Genomic DNA, 21680 nt, shown 5'->3' with positions numbered 1-21680 from the left:
ATGCTATCAAATATTTAGAGAAGAGCTAACACCCATCCTTCTCAAACTCTTCCAAAAAAATGCAGAGGAAGGAACACTCCCAAACTCATTCTATGAGGCCACCATCACCCTGATACCAAAACCAGACAAAGATACTACAAAAAAAGAAAATTACAGACCAATATATCTGATGAATATAGATGCAAAAATCCTCAACAAACACTAGCAAAGAGAATCCAACAACACAGTAAAAGGATCATACACCATTATCAACTGGGATTTATCCCAGGGATGCAAGGATTCTTCAATATACGCAAATCAATCAATGTGATACACCATATTAACAAACTGAAGAAGAAAAACCATATGATCATCTCGATAGATGCAGAAAAAGCTTTTGACAAAATTCAACATCCATTTATGATAAAAACTCTCCAGAAAGTGGGCAAAGAGGGAACCTACCTGAACATAATAAAGGCCACATACAACAAACTCACAGCAAACATCATTCTCAAGGGTGAAAAACCGAAAGCATGTCCTCTAAGATCAGGAACAAGACAAGGATGTGCAATCTCACCACTATTATTCAACATAGTTTTGGAATTCCTATCCATAGCAATCAGAGAAGAAAAATAAATAAAAGGAATACAAATTGGAAAAGAAAAGGTAAAACTATCACTGTTTGCAAATGACATGATACTATACATAGAGAAACCTAAATATGCTAGCAGAAAACTAATAGAGCTAATCAATGAATTTGGTAAAGTTGCAGGATACAAAATTAATGCACAGAAATCTCTTGCATTCCTATACACTAATGTTGAAAAATCTGAAAGAGAAATTAAGGGAACACTACCATTTACCACTGCAACAAAATGAGTAAAATACCTAGGGATAAACCTATGCAGGGAGATAAAAGATCTGTATGCAGAAAACTATAAGACACTGATGAAAGAAATTAAATATGACACGAACACATGGAGAGATATACCATGTTCTTGGATTGGAAGAATCAATATTGGGATAATGACTATATTACCTAAAGCAATCTACAGATTCAATGCAATCCCTATCAAACTACCAATGGCATTTTTTACAGAACTATAACAAAAAATCTTAAAATTTCTATGGAGCTTCCCTGGTGGCGCAATGGTTGAGAGTCCACCTTCCAATGCAGGGGACGCGGGTTCGTGGCCCGGTCCAGGAAGATCCCACATGCCGCAGAGCGGTTAGGCCCGTGAGCCATGGTCGCTGAGCCTGCACATCCAGAGCCTGTGCTCCACAATGGGAGAGGCCACAACAGTGAGAGGCCCGCGTACAGCAAAAAAATAAATAAATAAATAAATAAATAAATAAATAAAATTTGTATGAAGACACAAAAGATCCCAAATAGCCAAAGCATTCTTGAGGGAAAAAAATGGAGCTGGAGGAATCAGACTCCCTGACTTCAGACTATACTACAAAACTACAGTAATCAAGACAATATGATACGGGCACAAACGCAGAAATATAGATCAATGGAACAGGATAGAAAGCCCAGACATTAACCTACGAACCTATGGTAAACTAATCTATGACAAACGAGGCAAGGATATACAACGGAGAAAAAACAGTCTCTTCAAAAAGTGGTGCTGGGAAAACTGGACAGCTACATGGAATGGAATGGAATTAGAACACCCCCTAACACCATACAGAAAAATAAACTCAAAATAGATTAGAGACCTAAATGTAAGACCAGACACTATAAAACTCTTAGAGGAAAATATAGGAAGAACACTGTTTGTCATAAATCACAGTACGATCTTTTTTGATCCACCTCCTAGAGTAATGGTAATAAAAACTAATTAAACAAATGGGACCTAATGAAACTTAAGAGCTTTTGCAAAGCAAAGGAAACTATAAACAAGATGAGAAGACAACCCTCAGAATGGGAGAAAATATTTGCAAATGAATTAACGGACAAAGGATCAATCTCCAAAATATATAAACAGCTCTTGCAGCTGAATATTAAAAAAACAAACAACCTAATCCAAAAATGGGCAGAAGACCTAAATAGACATTTCTCCAAAGAAGACATACAGATGGCCAAGAAGCACATGAAAAGCTGCTCAACATCACTACTCATTAGAGAAATGCAAATCAAAACTACAATGAGGTATCTATTCCTCACACTAGTCAGAATGGGCATCATCAGAAAATCTACGAATAACAAATGCTGGAGAGGGTGTGGAGAAAAGGGAACCCTCTTGTACTGTGGCAAGGTGGGAATTTTAAACTGATACAGCCACTATGGAGAACAGTATGGAGGTTCCTTAAAAAACTAAAACTAGTATTACCATATGATCCAGCAATCCCACTACTGGGCATATACCCAGAGAAAACCATAATTCAAAAAGACACATGCACCCCAATGTTCACTGCAGCACTATTTACAATAGACAGGTCATGGAAGCAACCTAAATGCCCATCAACAGACGAATGGATAAAGAAGATGTGGTACATATATACAATAGGATATTACTCAGCCATAAAAAGGAACGAAATTGGGTCATTTATAGAGACATGGATGGATCTAGAGACTGTCATACAGAGTGAAGTAAGTCAGAAAGAGAAAAACAAATATCGTATATTAACACATATATGTGGAACCTGAAGTGGTAGAGATGGACCGGTTTGCAGGGCAGAAACTGAGACACGAATGAGGAGAACAAATGTATGGACACCAAGTGGGAAAGTGGTGGAGGGGTGGGGGTCGGGGAGTGATGAACTGGGGGATTGGGATTGACATATATATACTAATATGTATAAAATGGATAACTAATGAGAACCTGCTGTATAAAAAAATAAATTTAAAAAAATGAATAATAAGGTTTAAAATATGGGCCCCCAGAGACCCAGAAAAGAGTAACAGACTGAAGAAGACATATCTGAAGAGTTGGTGCTGACAATTTTCCAGAACTGAAAACATACATGAATACAGACATAGAAATTATTCCTACCAAGAAGGATAATTAAAAAGAAATCCACAGGGTGTCCCTGGTGCTGCAGTGGTGAAGAATCTGTCTGCCAATGCAGAGGACACGGGTTCAAGCCCTGGTCCGGGAAGATCCCACATGCCGCAGAGCAACTAAGCCCATGCACCACAACTACTGAGCCTGAGCTCTAGAGCCCACAAGCCACAACTACTGAGCCCACTTGCCACATCTACTGAAGCTTGCATGCCTAGAGCCCGTGCTCCACAACGAGAAGCCACCACAATGAGAAGCCTGCGCACTGCAACAAAGAGTAGCCCCCGCTCGCCGCCAACTAGAGAAAGCCCGCGCTCAGCAACAAAGATCCAATGCAGCCAAAAATAAATAAAAATAAAAATATGTTAATTAAAAAAAAAGAAATCTGCAATTAGGCACACTAAAGCAAAACTATGTTTTTGTACAAAACAGAAAGATTTTAAAATCAGACAAACAGAAAAGTTAATTCACCTAACAGGAACAATTAAACAAGCAAAATACTTCTCAAAAGCAATAAGAGAAGTTAGAACAAAGTAAACTTTGGTTATCCTTAAAAAGTTGAAATAAAATAACCCCAACCTAAAAAAAAAAAAAAAAAAACTGTCCTGCAACAACATGAGCAAAATTTTTTTTCATGTAAATGAAAACAAGGATTATCACCAATAAGCTACTTCTTAAAAAATTTCTGAAACCATGTAATTGAAAAGTTCAACAACACAAACCAGAAGGTCTGAGACACAAAATGAAAGAGAAGCAAGGAAACTAGTAACCAAGTAAGTGATTTTAAATATTGTTTACATACATTAATTATAATATCTAATTTATGGGTTTCACGAATAAGACAGAATAAATACACTGAAAACTAGCATATACGTCAGAAGAGAGGGCCCAGATACTTTTACATGAAAATTCTACCAAATATTCAAGGAAGACATAATATCAATTGTACACAAGCTCTTTCAGAAAACACTTCCCAATTTGTCTTCTGAGACCAGCATAGCTGTAATACCCAAACCCAATGAGGACTCTAGGGAAGGGAAGGAAAGAAGAAGGGGAATAAAGGCCTTCATGAAAACAAGCACCCACAACAAAATAACAGCAAATCAATTTCAACAACATGTAAAAAGAATAACTCATCGTAACTAAATGGAGTTCAGTCCAAGAATGCAGGGTTGTTTTCATATTAGAAAATCAATCAACGCAATTCATCAAGTGGGCAGAATAAAGGAGTTATCCATATAAAAATTTCTGCCTGGTTTGCAGGGCAGTAATTGAGATACAGATGTAGAGAAAACACGTATGGACACCAAGGGGGGAAAGCAGCGGGGGGTTGTGATGAATTGGGAGATTGGGATTGACATGTATACACTGATGTGTATAAAATGGATGACTAATAAGAACCTGCTGTATACATAAAATTAAATTAAAAAAAAATTCAAGACATGCATAAAAAGCATCTGACAGGGCTTCCCTGGTGGCGCAGTGGTTGAGAGTCCGCCTGCCGATGCAGGTGACACGGGTTCGTGCCCTGGTCCGGAAGGATCCCACATGCCGCGGAGCGGCTGGGCCCGTGAGCCATGGCCGCTGGGCCTGCGTGTTCGGAGCCTGTGCTCTGCAACGGGAGAGGCCACAGCAGTGAGAGGCCCGCGTACAGCAAAAAAAAAAAAAAAAAAAAAAAAGCATCTGACAAAATTCAACACCTATACATGTTAAAATTTCTCAACAAATTAGGAACAGAAGGAAACTTCCTCATCTTGATAAAGGGCATCTACCAAAATGTAGAGCTAACATATAAGTTGAAGTATAAGGGGGAAAGGGGAGGGAAAAAGAGGAAAATGAAGAGAAGGGAGATGTGGCGAGAAGAGAGGAGGGGAGAGAAGAAGGAGAGGAGAGGGGGGGAAGAGGTGAGGGGAAACAGAAGAGAACACACAAAGATTAGAAAAGGTAAAAATATCTTTTTGCTGATCATATGATTTTACATAGAAATTCCTGAGAATCTACAAAACTACTAGAATTAATACATTTAGAAAGAAAATTATTTAGCAAGCTAATAAGGAACATGGCTAATGTACAAAAATCAACTGTACGTTCAACAAAGTAGAAAATAAAAAATTTAAAATAATTGTATCAATAATAGCATCAAAAAGAATTAGAAATTACTTTAATGAAAGCATGGAAGACCTCTATATTACAAACACAAATACTGCCAGGAGAAATTTTTAAAAGACCAAAATAGATGGAAAGATATACCATATTCATGGACTGGAAAGCTCAATATTGTTCGTGTGTTACCATTATGGTAACTGGGTAAATGGTACAGGGGCTCTCTCTGGTTTTTTTTTTTTTAATGCTTTTTGTTTTGTTTTGGCCGCACCACGCAGTTTGTGCAATCTTAGTTCCCAAACCAGGGATGGCTTGAACCCAGGCTGCCAGTAGTGGAAGCATGGAGTCCTAACCACTGGACCACCAGGGAATTTTCATGGGCTGTATCTGTATTAATTTTTACAACTGCATGTGAATCTACAATTATCTCAAAATTTAAAAATTTATTTTTACAACTCTAAAGAAACTTAGGAATAAACTTATGAAGAAATTAATAAAACCTAGACTCATTCTCATTGTGGTGGCTTCTCTTGCTGTGGAGCACGGGCCCTAGGAGCGTGGGCTTCAGTAGTTGCAGCACGCAGGCTCAGTAGTTGTGGCTCATGGCCTTAGTTGCTCCGCAGCATGTGGGATCTTCCCATACCAGGGCTTGAACCCGTGTCCCCTGCATTGGCAGGTAGATTCTTAACCACTGCGCCACCAGGGAAGCCCACAAAATGTACTAAATGAAGATAAATGATATTCCATAACCATGGGCCTGTGAGTTGTTTGGGAGTAGACTGTATCAGTCTGTCAGCACTGTTTAGTAATAATAAGTGAATTTATGATTCACCTGATTTCAGTGGAGCCTGTAACTTAATGGCTGGTCACATAACTAGAATGCACTGCCCATGTGACTAGCTTAAAATAAGAGATCCGGCCTCAAGCCAAATTTGAATTTCCCATTACTAAGGTGCTTGAGATGCAAGCTACTAGTGGTTCTGAACCTGGAGACAAAGCAATTCCTCTGTGACTCGGTGGTAGAAGGACAAAGACGACTGTGCCTGAAGTCTTCATATCCCTTTCAAGGAGTACCCTTCTTCAGCTTGGCTATACTATATCCATTGCCTATAATGAAGTTCCAGAAGTATAAACTGCTTGATTCCTGTGAGTCCTTTCATCAAACACTTAAGGTGATTAATATATAATTAATGGATACATATTATAATATGTTATATATACAGATATACGTATTTCCTAGCTCTGTCCACTGAGAAGACCTACAAGCAATGATGCTCTAAGTGAAATGAGCACACTTAAAACTCAGATCTTCGGCTTCCCTGGTGGCGCAGTGGTTGAGAGTCGGACTGCTGATGCAGGGGACATGGGTTCGTGCCCCGGTCCGGGAAGATCCCACATGCCGCGGAGCAGCTGGGCCTGTGAGCCATGGCCGCTGAGCCTGCATATCTGGAGCCTGTGCCCCACAATGGGAGAGGCCACAACAGTGAGAGGCCCACGTACCGCAAAAAACAAAAAACAAACAAACAAAAAAACCCAGATCTTTGTTTTGAAATACCATTCTCCATTAAAAGAAAACACGGCTTCTTGGGTACACGGCTGATTCCAGGACTGGGGCAAGGTAAGTATAAGATGATGCTGGTATATCTTGTTGTCTGAGAATGTAAGAAGTTACTGAAAGAATGATAAGAACATGAAAATCAGCTTGAAGGAGTTCCAACTAGACAAACGGAACAATTTGAGTTTCAAAATGATTAACAGAAAAAATTAAAATTCCATGATTCCATAACCATATAAACAAACAAAGAGGGAGGGAGGGAAAGATCCTCCCTTTCAGCAGAAATGCTAACGAATAAATGTGGAAGTATTACTCAGCTATTAAAAAAATGAAATAATGCCATTTGCAGCAACACGGATGGGCTTAAAGATTATCACATTAAGTGAAGTAAGTCAGAGAAAGATGATACTGTATGATATCACTTAAATGTGGAATCTAAAAAAATGATACAAATGAACTTATTTACAAAACAGAAATAGACTCACAGACATAGAAAGCAAACTTATGGTTATCAAAGGGGATAGCACAAGAGTGGGGATGGATAAATTAGGAGTTTGGGATTAACATATACACACTACTCTATATAAAATAGGTAAATGATAAGGATCTACTGTATAGCACAGGGAACTATACTCAATATCTCATAATAACCTATAATGGAAAAGAATCTGAAAAAGTGCACATATATATATGTGAATCACTTTGCTGTATACTTGAAACTAACACAACACTGTAAACTAACTATACTTCAATTAAAAAGTTTAAAAAAATGTGGAAGAAAAAACGAATTAAAAATTATCATTTGGACAAAACACATTCATAATTATTTCAAGTAAGATTTATTAGTAGATGCTCAAATGGAAGAAAATGGTAAATTTACAGCGGACAAATCTGGCAGGCACTACCTTAATCAGGTGATCAGAGTTAACATCACCAGTACTGAGCAAACTCATATAATATGGGTCGAGATATGACAAACTAACAGAGGATACCACATCGGTTCTGTAGTATTCCTGATAAAAATGGATAATCTGAATCTAGTTATAAGGAAATACCACACAAACTCATATTAAGGAACGCTCTAAAAAATTAATAACTTATACTATTCAAAAACGTCAACATCATGCACAACTAAGGAACTATAACAATTTAGAGGAGATTGAAGAAACATGACAACTAAAGGCAACCAGTGATTCCGGATTCATACTGGAGAAGGAAATTTTTTTTCTTTTGCTATAAAAGAATATTAGTGGCAAAACTGCTGAAATTTAACTACATTATCTCAGATAATAATATTGCATTAACATTCAATTTCCTGATTTTACTAACTGTAGTAAGCTTATATAAAAATTCTAAAGCAAGATGAAGAGGCAATTATAAAACTTCAGTGGTATAAAAAAATGGTTTCTGGCTTCACCTACATTATATTGTTAACATTTTTTTCAATTCAATTTCAACTATAAACATTATTTTTAAGAGTAGTAAAATAATATACCTGATAGCTGTACCATAGTTTCCATAGCTATTCTACTATGATTGCGTGTATTTATTTTTCTAGAATTTTTGCTTTTATAAATAATACTGGTATATAATCTTTACATAGTACTTTGAATCATTTCTTATAAGAAAGTCCTATGTTTATCACTACCAAATCACACATTTTTAGCACTTCTCATATGTATATATCACCAAATAGTCTTCCTGTAAGACAACCAACTCTCCCTCCTCCCCTTTTCCCCCTCTCTCAGTCCCCCATCCCATCCTCAACACTACATGTACATGCACACAGCAAGCAAGATTTCCCATTTTGAAACATCCTCAGCCATACCTATTAGGTGACTTCTTTGGTACCTTACACTACTTCATCCTGTGCTTTTATTATGTAGGAAGTGGAGTATTATTTCATATGTGAGCTGACCATCTGAATTTGCCTTTTTCCCCCCTGTTCTTCATCTTTTTAAAAAAAATTTTTTTGGAGCTTTCATCAAAAGAATGAAATTGGTTTAAGAAACTTTTTTCATTTCGAAGCAATGTGAAGCAACTGACAAAACCTTTCCCACTTTGGCTTTAAAAGCTTGTTTATGGTGCTTTCTTATATATAGCCCTCTTTTTTTCTACAATTCTATTATTTAAATCATTATTTAGCTGATCTGGACACTTACAGTAACAGAAAAAACAGAAAGCTAAATTTCCTTCAAATGTTTCCTGGCTAACACTTCATAACTTACTTAATCTTCCCTTTTGACTCCCTCTTGTGAGAGCACTGGAGTCACAACTAACTATTGAACAATCATCGACAAGAAGACACTGGAACTCACCAAAAAACATACCCCACATCCAAAGACAAAGGAGAAGCCACAATGAGATGCTAGGAGGGGTGCAATCACAATAAAATCAAACCCCATAACTGCTGGGTGGGTGACTCACAAATTGGAGAACACTTATACCACAGAACTCCACCCACTGGAGTGAAGGTTCTGAGCCCCACGTCAGACTTCCCAATCTGGGGGCCCAGCAATTCCTGGGGGAGGAGGAATTCCTAGAGAATCAGACTTTGAAGGCTAGTGGGATTTGATTGCAGGACTTCGACAGGACTGGGGGAAACAGAGACTCCACTCTTGGAGGGCACACACAAAGTAGTGTGCACATCGGGACCCAGGGGAAGGAGCAATGACCCCATACGAGACTGAATAGACCTACCTGCTGGTGTTGGACGGTCTCCTGCAGAGGCGGGGGGTGGATGTGTCTCACCATAAGGACAAGGACACTGGCAGCAGAAGTGCTGGGAAGTACTCCTTGGTGTGAGCCCTCCCAGAGTCACGATTAGCCCCACTAAAGAGCGTGGGTAGGCTCCAGTGTTGGGTCGCCTCAAGCCAAACAACCAACAGGGAGGGAACCCAGCCCCACCCATCAGCAGACAAGCAGATTAAAGTTTCACTGAGCTCTGCCCACCAGAGAAACAGCCAGCTCTACCCACCACCAGTCCCTCACATCAGGAAACTTGCTCAAGCATCTTAAATAGCTTCATCCACCAAAGGGCAGAGAGCAGAAGCAAGAAGGACTACAATCCTGCAGCTTGTGGAAATAAAACCACATACAGAGAAAGATAGATGAGATGAAAAGGCAGAGGGCTATGTACCAGATGAAGGAACAAGATAAAACCCCAGAAAAACAACTAAATGAAGTGGAGATAGGCAACCTTCCAGAAAAAGAATTCAGAATAATGATACTGAAGATGATCCACGACCTCAGAAAAAGAATGAAGGCAAAGATTGAGAAGATGAAAGAAATGTTTAACAAAGACCTAGAAGAATTAAAGAACAAACAAACAAACATGAACAATACCATAACTGAAATGAAAAATACACTAGAAGGAATCAATAGCAAAATAACTGAGGCAGAAAAACGGATAAGTGACCTAGAAGACAGAATGGTGGAATTCACTGCCATGGAACAGAATAAAGAAAAAAGAATGAAAAGAAATAAAGATAGCCTAAGAGACCTCTGGGACAATATTAAACACAACATTTGCATTATAGGGGTCCCAGAAGAAAAAGAGAGAGAGAAAGAACATGAGAAAATATTTGAAGAGATTATAGTCGAAAACTTCCCTAACATGGGAAAGGAAATAGCCACCCAAGTCCACGAAGTGCAGAGAGTCCCATAAGGATAAACCCACAGAGAAACACACAAAGACACATAGTAATCAAATTGACAAAAATTAAAGACAAAGAAAAGTTACTAAAAGCAGCAAGGGAAAAATGGCAAATAACATACAAGGGAACTCCAATAAGGTTAACAGCTGATTTCTCAGCAGAAACTCTACAAGCCAGAAGGGAGTGGCATGACATATTTAAAGAGATGAAAGGGAAGAACACACAACCAAGATTACTCTACCTGGCAAGAATCTCATTCAGATTTGATAGACAAATCAAAAGCTTTACATATAAGCAAAAGCTAAGAGAATTCACCACCACCAAATCAGCTCTACAACAAATGCTAAAGGAACTTCTCTAAGTGGGAAACACAAGAGAAGAAAATGACCTACAAAAACAAAACACAAAGCAATTAAGAAAATGGTAATAGGAACATACATATCAATAATTACCTTAAACATAAATGGATTAAATGCTCCAACCAAAAGACACAGGCTTGCTGAATGGATACAAAAACAAGACCCATATATATGCTGTCTACAAGAAACTCACTTCAGACCTAGCGACACATACAGGCTGAAAGTGAGGGGATGGAAAAAGATATTCCATGCAAATGGAAATCAAAAGAAAGCTGGAGTAGCAATACTCATATCAGATAAAATAGACTTTAAAATAACGAATGTTACAAGAGACAAGGAAGGACACTACGTAATGATCAAGGGATCAATCCAAGAAGAAGATATAACAATTATAAATATATATGCACCCAACATAGGAGCACCTCAATACATAAGGCACTGTTAACAGCTCCAGAAGAGGAAATTGACAGTACCACAATAATAGTGGGGGACTTTAACACCTCACACCAAACAACAGATCATCCAAACAGAAAATTAATAAGGAAACGTAAGCTTTAAATGATACAACAGACCAGGTAGATTTAATTGATATTTATAGGACATTCCATCCAAAAACAGCAGATTACACATTCTTCTTAAGTGCACATGCAACATTCTCCAGGACAGATCACATCAAATCAAGCCTCAGTAAATGTAAGAAAACTGAAATAATATGAAGCATCTTTCCTGATCACAATGCTGTGAGATTAGAAATCAATTACAGGGAGAAAAATGTAAAAAACACAAACACATGGAGGCTACACAATACTTTACTGAATAACCATGAGATCACTGAAGAAATCATATAGGAAATCAAAAAATATCTAGAGACAAATGACAATGAAACACGACAATCCAAAACCTATGGGATGCATCAAAAGCAGTTCTAAGATGGAAGTTTATAGCAATACAAGCCTACCTCAAAAAGTAAGAAGTCTCAAATAAACAACCTAAACTTACACCTAAAGGAACTAGAGAAAGAACAAACAAAACACAACGTTAGTAGAAGGAAAGAAATCATAAAAATCAGAGCAGAAATAAATGAAATAGAAACAAAGAAAACAATAGCAAACATCAACAGAAGTAAAACTTGGTTCTTTGAGAAGATAAAATTGATAAACCATTAGCCAGATTCATCAAGAAAAAGAGGGAGAGGACTCAAATCAATAAAATTAGAAATGTAAAAGGAGACATTACAACAGACACTGCAGAAATACAAAGTATCCTAAGAGACTACTACAAGCAACTCTATGCCAATAAAATGGACAACCTGCAAGAAGTGGACAAATTCTTAGAAAGGTATAACCTTCCAAGACTGAACCAGGAAGAAATAGAAAATATGAACAGACCGATCACAAGTAATCAAATTGAAAATGTGATTACATATCTTCCAACAAAAAAAGTCCAGGACCAGATGGCTTCACAGGTGAATTCTATCAAACATTTAGAGAAGAGCTAACACCCATCCTTCTCAAACTCTTCCAAAAAATTGCAGAGGAAGGAACACTCCCAAACTCATTCTATGAGGCCAGTATCACCCTGATTTCAAAACCAAAGATACTACAAAAAACAGAAAATTACAGACTAATATCACTCATGAATGTAGATGCAAAAATCCTCAACAAAATACAAGCAAACAGAATCCAACAACACATTAAAAGGATCATACACCATGATCAAGTGGAATTTATCCCAGGGATGCAAGGATTATTCAATATATGCAAATCAATCAATGTGATACATCACATTAACAAATTAAGGAATAAAAACCATATGATCATCTCAAGAGATGCAGAAAAAGCTTCTGACAAAATTCAACACCTATTTATGAACAAAACTCTCCAGGAAGTGGGCACAGAGGGAACTTATCTCAACAAAATAAAGGCCATATATGACAAACCCACAGCAAACATCATTCTCAATGGAGAAAAACTGAAAGCATTTCCTTTAAGATCAGGAACAAGACAAGGATGTCCACTCTCACCACTATTATTCAACGTAGTTTTGGAAGTCCTAGCCATGGCAATTAGAGAAGAAAAAGAAATAAAAGGAATACGAATTGGAAAAGAAAAAGTAAAACTGTCACTGTTTGCAGATGACATGACACTATACATAGAGAATCCTAAAGATGCCACCAGAAAACTACGAGAGCTTATCAATGAACTTGGTAAAGTTGCAGGATACAAAATTAATGCACAGAAATCTCTTGCATTCCTATACACTAATGATGAAAGATCAGAAATAGAAATTAAGGAAACACTCCCATTTACCATTGGAACAAAAAGAATAAAATACCTAGGAATAAATCTACCTAGGGAGGCAAAAGACCTGTATGCAGAAAACTGTAAGACAGTGATGAAAGAAATTAAAGCTGATACAAACAGATGGAGAGATATATCATGTTCTTGGATTGGAAGAATCAATACTGTGAAAATGACTATACTACCTAATCTACAGATTCAATGCAATCCCTATCAAATTATCAATTGCATTTTTTTTACAGAACTAGAACAAAAAATCTTAAAATTTGTAAGGAGACACAAAAGACCCCGAATAGCCAAGACGGTCTTGAGGGAAAAAAATGGAGCTAGAGGAATCAGACTCCCTGACTTCAGACTATACTACAAAACTACAGTAATCAAGACAATATGGTACTGGCACAAACACAGAAATAAAGATCAATGGAACAGGATAGAAAGCCCAGAGATAAACCCACGCACCTATGGTCACCTAATCTATGACAAATGAGGCAAGGATATACAGTGGAGAAAAGACAGCCTCTTCAAAAAGTGGTGCTGGGAAAACTGGACAGCTATATGGAAAAGAATGAAATTAGAACACTCCCTAACACCATACACAAAAATAAACTCAAAATGGATTAGAGACCTAAATATAAGACCGGACACTATAAAACTCTTAAGAGGAAAACATAGGAAGAACACCCTGACATAAATCACAGCAAGATCTTTTTTGATCCACCTCCTAGAGTAATGGAAATAAACACAAAATTAAACAAATGGGACCTAATGAAACTTAAGAGCTTTTGCAAAGCAAAGGAAACTATAAACAAGATGAGAAGACAACCCTCAGAATGGGAGAAAATATTTGCAAATGAATTAACGGACAAAGGATCAATCTCCAAAATATATAAACAGCTCTTGCAGCTGAATATTAAAAAAACAAACAACCTAATCCAAAAATGGGCAGAAGACCTAAATAGACATTTCTCCAAAGAAGACATACAGATGGCCAAGAAGCACATGAAAAGCTGCTCAACATCACTACTCATTAGAGAAATGCAAATCAAAACTACAATGAGGTATCTATTCCTCACACTAGTCAGAATGGGCATCATCAGAAAATCTACAAATAACAAATGCTGGAGAGGGTGTGGAGAAAAGAGAACCCTCTTGTACTGTGGCAAGGTGGGAATTTTAAACTGATACAGCCACTATGGAGAACAGTATGGAGGTTCCTTAAAAAACTAAAAATAGAATTACCATATGATCCAGCAATCCCACTACTGGGCATATACCCAGAGAAAACCATAATTCAAAAAGACACATGCACCCCAATGTTCATTGCAGCACTATTTACCACAGCCAGGACATGGAAGCAACCTAAATGCCCATCAACAGACAAATGGATAAAGAAGACGTAGTACATATATACAATGGAATATTACTCAGCCTTAAAAAGGAACGAAATTGGGTCACTTGTTGAGAGTTGGATGGATCTAGAGACTGTCATACAGTGAAGTAAGTCAGAAGGAGAAAAAAATATATCATATATTAATGCATATATGTGGAAACTAGAAAAATGGTACAGATGAACTGGTTTGCAGGGCAGAAATAGAGACACAGATGAGGAGAACAAACGTATGGACACCAAGGGGGAAAGTGGCGGGGGGGCAGGGGGGATGAAGTGGGAGATTGCGATTGACATATATACACTAACATGTATAATGTATAAAATGGATAACTAGTGAGAACCTGTTCTATAAAAAAATAAATAAACTAAAATTCAAGAAAAAAAATCTTCCCTTTCACCACTGATCTGCATATCCACCTTCACCATGGGGTAAACTCTTCATTACCTTTCAGTTAGAGTTTACATTTTTTATTGTGCCCATTTTGTTACAGCAGTCTTAGAATACATTATAATAACTTAATGGGCAAATGCCCTTGTAATTATTATACCTCTGAAGCATTCATTCTATAAATTACCATTAAAGTCAATTGGTCACACTCTCTACCGACCTTTAAAAAATATTCTTGAGGATTTTTAATTGGAATCACATTAAGTTATGGTTATTGGTCTATTCAAAATGTTTAACAATTGCTTTAACCTATTTTAATATTTTTTATTTTCCTTGAAAATTATACATTTTATTAAGACTGCTATTTTTATTAATATGCATCAGCACTAAGTTATTTTAATCTACTCAATATTATAATAGCCAATTTCAATTATATATTGTAACATATAGGATCTTTTTATTTCTCTCTACATTTGCCATCTTAAGTTTTTCCCTGTTTCTTGAGTTCAATGCCTAGTTCATTTATTTGTATTCGTATCTAAAAATGAATTCATTTAATTATACAATTTTTTAGGAAAATTCTGACCAAAATTTCAGAAATTTTGATATATAATATTTTCACTAGCATTATTTTCTGAATTGTTTGTAGCAACGTCTGTATACTCTTTGACACAAAGGTATTAAGAGAAGTATTTACTTTTCTCTTTTCCAGACTGTCTAAGTAGTTATTTATTTGAGGTTCTGATTCAGAGAATGTAGATGGTACAATTTATTCTGTTTTAGAATCAATCCAGTTTTCTAAATGCTCTAAGATTACTATAAATAATGTATATCCCTTGATGCAAAGTATAAAGTGAGACAAGTACCTATTAAACCAAGTTTGACTCATCTCAAAGAAAAAATCCAATGTCTTTATAATGACGTAAGAAAATCATGCACCAAAGTGGCCTCTGTCATGGTTCTTACCTCATTTCTATTTTTCTCCTCCTTCCTCATTCCTCTCCAGTCATACTGGACTTCTGGACTGTGTCTGGCATTCTTGTACCTTAAGGCTTATGTACTTATTTTCACTCAGCCTAGATCTTCCCGGAGATATTCACATAGCTTGCTCCCTCACCTCCTCTTTGTTCAAAGGTAATCTATTCTTATTACTATTAGTATCTCTCCAACTAGACTGAAAGTTTGGCTACAGCATGAATTTTTGTCTGTTTTGTTTTTGTTCAATAACCAGAGCCTATAATAGTGTCTGGTAAATAGGAGGTACTCAAAAAAACTTTTGGTTGAATAAATTAATATTTAAAAGCACCTGCCCTGAAGCCATAATGCCTGAGTTAAAATCTCTGCTATATTACCTTGGGCAACCTCCTCAACTTCTCTTTGCCCTAGTTTCCTCCTCAATAAAATAGAAAATAATAGTAATAGTACTTATCTCATAGGGAAATTCTAAGAATTAAAGTAGTTAATACCTGTAAAGTACATTGAGCAATGTTCATGAATAGTGAATGCAAAATAAATGTTACCTAAATATTTTTATTTCTACTTTAATTACTTCTTGAATTATACAGTAGGCCCTCCATATCCACAGGTTCTGCAACTAAAAATTCAATCAAACGCAGACAAAAAAAATCCACCCCCCCCCAAAAAAAAAGAAGAAGAAATTCCAAGAAGTTCCAAAAAAGCAAAATGAATTTGCAGCTACACTGGCAACTATTTACACAGTATTCACATTATATTTAAAACTTTTTGTATAGCATTTACTACATTATATTAGTTATTACAAGTAATCCAGAGATGACAAAGTATATAGGAGGATGTGATACCCAGGTTATATGCAAATATACACCAATTTATCCAAGGACTTGAGCAACCTTGGATTTTGGTACCTGCAGGGGTTCCTGGAATCAATCCCCCATGGATACTGAAGGATGACTATACCTTAAAATCTCTTACCATGTTTAACTTTTAATCAATTTTTGAAAATTTCTAATAGGTTTTGCTTTATATAAATACCAATGCTTTATATTATGTCACACAAATTACTACTACTTTGTGGGATTATACCTTTCATTATGTGAAAACCTGTATCTGTCTTCTATGATTTTTTCCTTGAGTTCTACTTTGGTCTACTTTTCTTTCCTTTTTTGTTATTTGTTTGTTTTTGTTGTATTCCTTATCATTCTTATATTTGCCAGGCTTATCCTCAACTACTCCTTCGTTTTCAAGTCTTTCTGTGTCAATCTGTTTTAAGTCTGTCTCGTCTAAAGAGTATACCTAGAAATGAAGCCTAAGGACTTCGGCACAATATGTTGTATTAGTTATAGCCCATAAGCACTAGTAGGTTTTCCTCCTCAGCAACTTCCCTGTCCTCCAGCAGATACTAAGGTTGGAGTCTCCTGAAAGACCCAGACTACATCTAAAAGCACACTTTTACTCTGTATACAGTGACTCACGTTAGGTGGACTTCCTAAGTATTCTTTTTATCTTTATAAATTCTTTTTAAGTTTTCAGTGTGAGGATAGCAATATGTCAATGGGATTTCTAGTGGGTGGAGGTTGGAGGGATTACATTGGCTTAGTGTGCAATCCCAAACCAGAAGTCTCCTTTATTATATGCAAACAGTAAAAATTTAAAAAAAAAACACTATTCTGATTGCTTTTTTTTTTCTATTCAATTTCTATTGTTTCTAGCTTATGGAATTTGCTAGAAATTCCAAATCAATGTTCTATAAATGGCAATAGTACAAAATCTTCTCTGTTCCTCTATGTAGACTTTGTCAAAGCCCTGCAGCCAAAGACCAATAGGAACACACCTGTAGTTGAACAAATTTTATTACTGCTTATTGCAACAAAGAATACAGCACACTACAGGTTAAGGTAAGAGGATGTTACAAACTACTTATAGGATATAGGCCCATGTTAAGTGATTTGGGGGAAGGTTCAAGGAAGTAAGGCTTTGCTCTGGGTTGGATACTGTCAAGAAGTGGGGATAATTCTGTGATTGAGTACTTTAATATATCTTACCTAGACAAAGAAAAAACTACAGTGAGACTAAAGTTGTAATTAGTAAAGAAACAGCAACTGCTCATATTAGCCATGATAGAGGTGTGTTTGGTATTTTATGTGGCTTACACAGTGACTTCTTTTTGTATGTGCTTAATAAGTTTATGAAGTGATCTCGGATTTTGCTTCATTTCATCACCGTCCCAGAGTGACTATGTCTGATGTTGATGTTCTGTGAGATTATGTTTAAAAGGAGAACATCAAGGCCCAGCTGTGAATGCCAAGCCTGTTTCCAAATTCAGAGACTGCTTTTCCTGTTCAAATTCTTAAGGATGTTTCAATTTAATTCTTAAAAATTTCTCCTGATATATCCCATTGTCACCTAGATCTGGTGTTTTATTAAAAAACACCTAGATCTTATTAAAAAAACACCTAGATCTGGTGTTTTCATGGCTGTTCAGAAACAGATACAAACCAATCTATAAACTTACTATAAAAAAATAGGCCAAATCCAAGCATGCAGTTGAAGTAACACAGGATATACAGAGTAGTTACACAAACTAACCATAAAAGTAATAGAGGCAGTTATTTAAGTAGTGGGGAAAGAAAAACACAAATAAAAGCTGTATGATCCGAAAGAATTTTCTTTCCACTTTGATAAAAATAACTGCACTATCACATAAAATGAATATACAAATAAACATGCCTTATTTGAATGCCTTATGTTTTTTTCCTTTTAAGGAAAAAAGGATATTATAAAGGATAATGGAAGGACAATTTGTAAAATCTGAGTAAGATATAAGGATTAGATAATAGTACCATATCAACATTAACTTCTTGAATTTTAAAGATATATTGCGATTACATAGGACAATATCCTTGTTTTTAAGGAAATATACACTGGGGTATTTAGAGATAAAGGAACATTATGTCTGTACCCTGCTCAAACATCCAAAGAAAAAATTTTATGTGTGTATATGTAAAAGAGAGACAGAATGAGAATGATAAAGCAAATGTGAACATCTGGATAATCTGCATACAGAATATAAAGGAATTATTTTTTATCAATCTTGTAACTTCTCTCTAAGTCTGAAGTTATTTCAGTGTGAAAAGTTTAAAAAAAAAAAAACAAACTCTGGTCTCAAAATTATATTTGACAAATATCAGCATCCCCAAGTCAGAGATGAAGACAGTAAAAATCAAAATAATCATACAATTAATTAAAGAAAAGGAGAAGCCAGAGTCTATTTTACTCAAGCCTGTAGTTTACTTTGCACGGAAAAGCTACATGTTTCAACATAATAATGGGTAATTCATCAATAAATTACAACTGTCTTATCTCTGAGAGAAACAATGCCCTGATTACTCGTAATTTCCTCTTATGGTATTTCCTTCCTCTCAAGGTCTGATGTTACCAGTATATTAAAAAAAATTTTTAACTCAGTGATAAGCAAATATATATCTATTATCTATCAGAGCTATTCAAGTCCTAATCAATGCCACAGCATTCAAAACAGCTGTCTTTATGACAGGACATTCCAGTAAACTCATCTGTGATTTTACAACTCAGGTGATTATATTTATGGTACCACTAGAACATACTGTTAGATGTAGCATTTACCTGAGAACTGCCACTGAAACCTGGAGGTTGGCTGTATTCTGTGGAATCAATAATACTACTGCAAAATGAAGAAAGAAAAATGTGATTTCAGTTTTTACATTCTCTTAGCAACAGAAAAAGTAAATCTAAAATATATCATATATAAATCCAATATTTCTAATTTCTAAGCAAAGAAAATATTTATTGCCAATAATTTAATTAGACATCAAATAAATACATATCCCATAAACAAAAAATTAGTAAATATTTAAACAATTTACCCCTTCATCCCACCACCTTAAATATACCCACCTTGAAAGAATGTCAGTAGGGAATAATCATAAGATAGGTGTATATATAGAAGTATTTCCTACAATTTCATTTCAGATAGGTTAATAAGTTGTTTGAACTCTAAGGAAAAGAGGACTTAGAATATTGGGAAAAGAGCACAAGCATGCAATCAAAAGCTATGATTAACAGATCCTGTTATGACACTAGAGCTAGTGCCCTTGGACAAATACCTATAATAACTGTTTCCTTACCTGCAAAGTGAGATGAGTGGAGACTAGCTATTTCTAGCTATATCTAGACTCCCTTCAAGCTCCAAAATGTTATGATAATCACCTCACGTGAAAGAAAACTATCAAAGGAATGGAAGAAATGGTAAAATACCAATAATCTTTCTTTCATAACCCAAAATCTATATTCTAATTACCTCTGCCCTAGTGGAACATAATCTACTTTCTCCATTGGTTCTTTCTATTTGATTATATTCTCTATGCATTTTCCTACCTAACTCTAGAAAAACCTCTAGAAGTCCCGACTAGCTTTTCTTCCTAAGAGTTCCATCTTACAATATCTATTTTATCACGTCACTCTTATCTCCCTCCCTTCTTTAAATAAATTATGAAGACTATTAACACCTGAAAATGATATAACTTCTACATCAACCATGATAGATCAACAGTTTTTTACATTTTTAAAAATTCTTCCCTATTTCTACTATAGAAATGTTTATATTTTTGTCTACCCTAATGAAATTTAAGCAATTAAGTGTACTAATTTCAGTGTGTCTCTTTACATAAATATACAAAATCATTATTCACTTTACTACTCAAATAATCACAAAGGTTATAATATGAGAGGCACTCTTATTAAGAGTACAGAGTGGGTTTGAATTTCACCTGTTAGCAGCTAAATGAGTCTGGGCAAGTTATTGATCTTATTTGGTCTCTAGCTTCTCCATCTGCTAAATGAGTAAGATACTTCAGAGAGGTATAAGATTTAATTAAGTGGGTTAATTTCTCAGTACGATGCCAAAAAACGGTAGATGTTCAATAAATTTTACCCTCTATTAATAAAATTCGTCAATAACATACAAACTTATGCTTTCAAAAATATAATAAATTAGATGCAACTGTCTTCACAGTAGTCTTTTTTTATAAAGCAATACATAATGATATTCAGTGTTCTTAACCGTTCCTATAGTAAGACTTATGTAAGAAAGACCCTTCAAAGCACTTACGCTACAAATTAAAGAATTAACACAATCTTGTAATGAATTTCTTTCCTTGCACAGAGTCATGAACTGATATGACAGGATCACATGCTATTTTCAGTATACTCTAACCAGGGACTAACAGGGCTAAAACTGAGGAAATGCCATGCATTCAAAATTCTGTGCTCCTCGGTCAGAATGGCCATCATCAAAAAATCTAGAAACAATAAAGGCTGGAGAGGATGTGGAGAAAAGGGAACCCTCTTGCACTGTTGGTGGAAATGTAAATTGATACAGTCACTATGGAGAACAGTATGGAGGTTTCTTAAAAAACTAAAAATAGAACTACCATAAGACCCAGCAATCCCACTCTGGGCATATACCCTGAGAAAATCATAATTCAAAAAGAGACGTGGGGCTTCCCTGGTGGCGCAGTGGTTGGGAGTCCGCCTGCCGATGCAGGGGACACGGGTTCGTGCCCCGATCCCGGAGGATCCCACGTGCCGCGGAGCGGCTGGGCCCGCGAGCCATGGCCGCGGAGCCTGTGTGTCCGGAGCCTGTGCTCCGCAACGGGAGAGGCCACGGCAGTGAGAGGCCCGCGTACAGCAAAAAAAAAAAAAAAAAAAAAAAAAAAAAAAAAAAAGAGACGTGTACCACAATGTTCACTGCAGCACTATTTACAATAGCCAGGTCATGGAAGCAATCCAAGTGTCCATCGACAGATGAATGGATAAAGATGTGGCACATATATACAATGCGGCAATAGATGTGGCAATGTGGCAAAGATGTGGCAATATATACAATATTACTCAAGAAATGAAATTGAGTTATTTGTAGTGAGGTGG

The 21680-nt window shown here is 36.2% G+C and overlaps 1 protein-coding gene across 1 annotated transcript in view; it reads right to left on the bottom strand.

The window, feature by feature from the left end:
• The window catches only part of COP1 (COP1 E3 ubiquitin ligase), a gene marked incomplete at its 5' end in the record, with an annotated part of 242055 nt that overhangs the window by 126696 nt on the left and 93679 nt on the right, over window positions 1-21680 (bottom strand). Inside the window, one exon of the mRNA XM_079698724.1 lies at window positions 19359-19416. Coding sequence (XP_079554850.1) covers window positions 19359-19416 — 58 coding nt within the window. The remainder of the gene's footprint in view (window positions 1-19358; window positions 19417-21680) is intronic.

Source organism: Hyperoodon ampullatus (genome assembly GCF_949752795.1).
Source record: "Hyperoodon ampullatus genome assembly, chromosome: 2".
In the NCBI taxonomy this organism is placed as follows: domain Eukaryota; kingdom Metazoa; phylum Chordata; class Mammalia; order Artiodactyla; family Ziphiidae; genus Hyperoodon; species Hyperoodon ampullatus.
This window is presented reverse-complemented; position numbering and strand designations above follow the sequence as displayed.